The following is a 6,000-nucleotide window of genomic DNA, read 5'->3' on the forward strand; positions in this document are numbered from 1 at the left end:
CACCTCTCTTGCACACACCCTCCCGAGCACCTCTCTTGCACACACGCTCCCGAGCACCTCTCTTGCGCACACCCTCCTCAGCACTTCTCATGCACACACCCTCCTGAGCACCTCTCTTGCACACACCCTCCTGAGCACCTCTTGCACACACCCTTGCTAGCACCTCTCTTGAACACACCCTCCCTAGCACCTCTCTTGCACACACCCTCCCTAGCACCTCTCTTGCACACACCCTCCCGAGCACCTCTCTTGCACACACCCTCCCGAGCACCTCTCTCTTGCACACACCCTCCCGAGCACCTCTCTTGCACACACCTTCCCGAGCACCTCTCTCTTGCACACACCCTCCCGAGCACCTCTCTTGCACACACGCTCCCGAGCACCTCTCTTGCACACACCATCCCGAGCACCTCTCTTGCACACACCCTCCCGAGCACCTCTCTCTTGCACACACCATCCCGAGCACCTCTCTTGCACACACCCTCCCGAGCACCTCTCTCTTGCACACACCCTCCCGAGCACCTCTCTCTTGCACACACCCTCCCGAGCATCTCTCTTGCACACACGCTCCCGAGCCCCTCTCTCTTGCGCACACGCTCCCGAGCACCTCTCTTGCGCACACCCTCCTCAGCACTTCTCATGCACACACCCTCCTGAGCACCTCTCTTGCACACACCCTCCTGAGCACCTCTTGCACACACCCTCGCTAGCACCTCTCTTGAACACACCCTCCCTAGCACCTCTCTTGCACACACCCTCCCTAGCACCTCTCTTGCACACACCCTCGCTAGCACCTCTCTTGTGCACACCCTCCCTAGCACCTCTCTTGTGCACACCCTCCCTAGCACCTCTCTTGTGCACACCCTCCCTAGCACCTCTCTTGTGCACACCCTCCCTAGCACCTCTCTTGCACACTCTCCCTAGCACCTCTCTTGCACACACTCTCCCTAGCACCTCTCTTGCACACACTCTCCCTAGCACCTCTCTCTTGCACACACCCTCCCTAGCACCTCTCTTGCACACACCCTCCCTAGCACCTCTCTCTTGCACACACCCTCCCTAGCACCTCTCTTGCACACACAGGGTAATCAGCAGAGAGGGAGCATAATTCCTACAAAAGAAAATAACAATCTACAAGCCAACGAGAATCCTCAGATCAAGCAATGAAATTCGCCTGGAACCAAAACCATATGTCACGAAAAAACTAGGGGGCTCCTCCTTCTCCCACCTTTAGCACACACTGCTGCACTCACTTTCCCGCAGCAGGGGTAGGCATGGGAGCCGGCGTGGGGGGGGCGCAGGCGTTGAGGCTTGGGGGTCTGGTATGAGTGCCTGTGGTGTGAGCGGGTAGGCCACCAGGGTTCAGGGCCTGTGATCATGGTGTGGCAGGACACCAGGTCTTGATGCCATTATCTGGGCTGCCTTCTTGTCGCAGAGGGATTGGGGATGCATAGGGGAGGGAAGGCTTGAAGGTAAGAATCAAGTTATTTGTAAACTTTTAAAAAGTATTCCATTGGATTTGAAAAATAGTTGTTTCTGTGCAGAATGCTCTCTGTGGTAAGACATCTGTTTTGTGTGCTGTGAACGATGCCAAATGGTTCCATTCAGTAATCGAAATGACACAAAATATGCAATTGTGTGCTGCAAAAGTGTGCATTGCATGGCATAATATCCTGGAGGGTCATGTCATGCAGGAGACCAGCCTCAAAGCTCAAACCTGTGACGATCTGTATTATCTTACATTAAAGACAAATGCGTTGCCCTTGAGGTCTCCTTCCAGCAGAGAATAGGTTAACAAAACCCCCTTCATGAGTTCATCTTCCATCCATCAACCCTTAACCTTATCCAACTGAATCCTGAACCCTGTCCTGGCAGGTGGCTCTGGACGTGCTTCTTGCAATCATCGGGGTCTAAGAACAGGAATACCTGTCCTAAAGTATCCAGGGGTTCACCCCTTTGGGTTTGCACTGTTCTACTGCCTGTCAGTGAAACGCTAGGTGATAACTTCCTATAACAAAACCTGCGCTTAGGGAAAGGCTTTTTTCTGATCCCTTAAGGTCCATGTTTATTTCTGGTTAAAGCATGGCCTACATATTGAAATATTGTAGTCTTTATGCATCTTTGACTGTATGAGTAACTGTTTCATGGAATTCGATGTGAAGGTGCTTCGTTTGTTTTAAGGGTTCGAGCAAGATACTTTTATTAGGGTTTAATTTATGATCTGAAAGAACATGTCAGAAGCCTGATTATATGATTTTATGTAGGATCGGCAGTTTTATCTTTGTTGATGCTCCGTGTTTTATGATTGTAATTACAATCGAAGAAAGGTTGCTTGATTACTGTGGGAATTAGATAAATGAGTACATGCAGTGAACATCTTCTGCAAACCCAATGTGAACTATCATGTTTATGTCACATTCATTGTGTCTGCAGTAGTAATGCCCTCCCTTCTGCCAGTGCTGCTCCCAAAGCGTCGCAGTGAACCCTTGACAATGGCCCTGATGGATTTCCTCGTCGTCTTGCTTCTTTTATTGAACTTTACACAGACTACAAAGTGTGTGCTTCTACACTTTTATGCAGTGAACGTGCAGGTCCATTGCACGCCCTTTCGTCAAAGAGTTTAAGTGAAGGACAACAGTTAGACAATCCTCGCATGCAAAGAGCCAATAGGATGCTAGGACTTAATGTCGTCTGTGTGTTCAGCATGCCATAAAAGTGGTTTCAACTTATTGTGAAATAAACCATGTCTTTTATTGCCCCTAGATCATTTTCCGTAAGATCAGTGATGTGAAAAAGGAAGAGGAAGAGCGACTCCGCCAGAAGAACGAAGTCGCGCTCAGCATCCCGGTCGACCACCCTGTGAGGAAGCTCTTCCAGAAATTCAAGCAGCAGAAGGAATTGCGTAATCAGGGCGACCTGGGAAGGAGCCATCACCTGGAGAACCGCTCTATCTACAATGGAGCTCCTGTTACTGGGACGAGTGTGGTCACGGTGTCCCAGATCACGCCGATCCACACTACGCATTCCTATGTCCGAGCCAGCGAAACCTTCAAGCCGAACAACCGCGACGCAATGGAGCTGAAGCCCAACGTCAACGGTGACCCGAAATGCCTGCGAGGGAGCAGCCCCCTGCGCATGAAGAATGGGAACGGGAAGGGGTGGCTCCGGCTGAAGAACAATATGGCAGCACAAGATGAGAAGAGGGAAGACTGGAACAATGTCACCAAGGCAGAGTCCATGGCTCTACTCTCCGATGGCCCTAAACACGCGGACTTAGAGACCCGCGTCCTGAAAATCCCTTTAAGGAAACCAGACTCTGACGGTCACAGCGGAATAACTAAAAGTGACCTTGGTTTGGACAAAGCTTGTGACAATCGTAGCACGGTGGACCATGGTGCTCTTCCAGTTGATGTCAAGCACCCCTTCTGCCCCATCCCAGAGCAAGACTTGCAGAGCGCGCTCCAGGAGGTGAAGCACGAACTGAAGGGAGACCTTCAGTCCCTGAGCAGCCGAATGGCCAACCTTGAAAAACAAGTTGGGGACATTTTAAAACTGCTTTCTGAAAAGCAAGGCTCCCCTCCTTCCTCCCCCAGGTGCCCGATCCCCTGCCAGGACATATTCAGCGTCTCCAGACCCACAACGCCCGAATCCCAGAAAGAGGGCATTCACTGATCTGCACATTGAATAATGTAAATATTGCATGTCCAGCTGGTTTCTGGCCTGCCCTAGAAGATTGCAATGATTCGAGACCTTGCTTGTATAATATGCAGTTGACTGCATGCACATTTTACATTTATAATCTTTATTATATAGAGGATATTTATTTAATAAAAGCTGTATATGATGGGAAGAATCAGGGTTGACCCTACCAGTAATACTAAGAGGGGTGACTATCTCAGGCTGAGTTTTTAAAGCTTTTTTTCTCAATGTTGAGATGGGAAACAGCGATACATGGACACTAAAGCGAGCTGAATCTTCCAAGCCTCGTTTTACAAGGCTTCCTATATGTACATGTATGTTTTATACCCAAGCCTTCATGGCTTGGTCCTCTGATGAATTGCATGCTTGCAGTCTCTCTGCTCAGGCAGTCCTGTGGAGTGCTGGCACGCCTTCCTTTATTACAAGCTCTTGCCAGCGCCTTTCCATGGGCTTCTAACCCCTGCCTTCTGTTCTGTTTGTAATTGCCCAGTGTCCTATTTAGTGCAATGTTTCCAAACTGGGTATATTGTACATTGATCGTTTTAAATCTTTTTAAATTTGAATTGTATTCGAGCAATACGAGACGGAGTGCTCTCAATACATACTAATGTAAATCAGACCCCCAGGCCTAGTCTGAATGCAGCGATGTTATTCTGTCACAGCTACTCAATAATTCATAGCCAACCTGAAAATGGCCGCAGCTGCCAGAACACTGCAAGAGCAAACACTGAAGGCACTTGCCCTAACAGATATATTGCCTCTGACGTAAGCCATGAAGAAACCCCACTCATTCTGGACTTGTGAATGGGGGGCAATGAACTGAGTGATGTGAAGGAGGGGAGTCCCTTTGGATTTAGGCGCCCCAGCTCCTGGGCTCCCTATTGCAGTCCCTGCGTTCCTGGGTGCAGCCACCTTCCCGGATGAGCGCCTCTGGTAATTGTATTCAGGGAAAGGCTCTCCCTTCCCTCACACATCCGCCTGGGCATTCTGCAGTGAAGTGACGGCCCTTCATTTCTTAAGCTATGTCACTGGGCTGTTGTACTTTGGTGAATCGCCACCATAGTAGTTGGGTTGTTGGCCGTGTCTGACAAAGTCTAAACCTGCTTGAGTCACAACTTGCCCTCAAAGAGAGAAACGATCCTTTCCTTGTCACCATTCAGCCTCTGGAACTCGATCCTCATATCGGAATACCCCCATAATTCTCCAACTTCGCGAATCTCTCATATGTGGCTTTCTTAGCAACACATGGCCAATGACTAGTCCCAATGCCCACGCAGACCACGACTCCCAGTACTGCGCTACTATTAAAAGATGCCAGCCCAAACGCCGGCTACCCACACCCTGTACAGTGCTCCACAGTACTGGTAAAGGATGCCAGCCCAAACGCCGGCTACCCACACCCTGTACAGTGCTCCACAGTACTGGTAAAGGATGCCAGCCCAAACGCCGGCTACCCACACCCTGTACAGTGCTCCACAGTACTGGTAAAGGATGCCAGCCCAAACGCCGGCTACCCACACCCTGTACAGTGCTCCACAGTACTGGTAAAGGATGCCAGCCCAAACGCGGGCTACACACACCCTGTACAGTGCTCCACAGTACTGGTAAAAGATGCCAGCCCAAACGCCGGCTACCCACACCCTGTACAGTGCTCCACAGTACTGGTAAAGGATGCCAGCCCAAACGCCGGCTACCCACACCCTGTACAGTGCTGGTAAAGGATGCCAGCCCAAACGCCGGCTACCCACACCCTGTACAGCAATCCACAGTACTGGTAAAGGATGCCAGCCCAAACGCGGGCTACACACACCCTGTACAGTGCTCCACAGTACTGGTAAAGGATGCCAGCCCAAACGCGGGCTACACACACCCTGTACAGTGCTCCACAGTACTGGTAAAGGATGCCAGCCCAAACGCCGGCTACCCACACCCTGTACAGCAATCCACAGTACTGGTAAAGGATGCCAGCCCAAACGCCGGCTACCCACACCCTGTACAGCAATCCAGGTCTGCCCCTAAGCAATAAAACAAACACGAAATGAAAATAAATGTTAAAAATTAATTGTAAGTGGATTTATTGTCTTTACAATCTTAACACAAGATTTGCGCAGCTCAGTGCCATTCTTTGGGTATTTCATTAACTGTATGAAAAAATAAGCCAATATATTCAATAACGTTACATTTGAGCTTATCTGGCTCTGGTTGCGATCTTTGTGTGCCATGAAAATGTCTGAATAGAAAAACCATGTAAAAGACGGTGCTCGCTTGGGATTGTGGCGATATGGTCGGTTTGAAAACAAG

General features: G+C 50.0%; 1 protein-coding gene across 3 annotated transcripts in view; it reads left to right on the forward strand.

The window, feature by feature from the left end:
• KCNH5 (potassium voltage-gated channel subfamily H member 5) overlaps nt 1–5,337 on the forward strand; it is a 628,566-nt gene extending 623,229 nt beyond the window's left edge. For 2 of the 3 annotated variants that reach the window (XM_069638247.1, XM_069638248.1), the window contains exon 12: nt 2,764–5,334. In XM_069638247.1, the coding sequence (XP_069494348.1) occupies nt 2,764–3,672 (909 nt within the window). In that variant the 3' untranslated portion in view covers nt 3,673–5,334. Of the gene's footprint in view, nt 1–2,763 lie in introns of all 3 variants that reach the window. The other variant, XM_069638250.1, reaches the window with a different exon arrangement.
• The last annotated feature ends 663 nt before the right edge of the window (nt 5,338–6,000 follow it).

This window comes from Ambystoma mexicanum, chromosome 14 (assembly GCF_040938575.1).
Source record: "Ambystoma mexicanum isolate Mex_15411 chromosome 14, UKY_AmexF1_1, whole genome shotgun sequence".
Lineage (NCBI taxonomy): Eukaryota > Metazoa > Chordata > Amphibia > Caudata > Ambystomatidae > Ambystoma > Ambystoma mexicanum.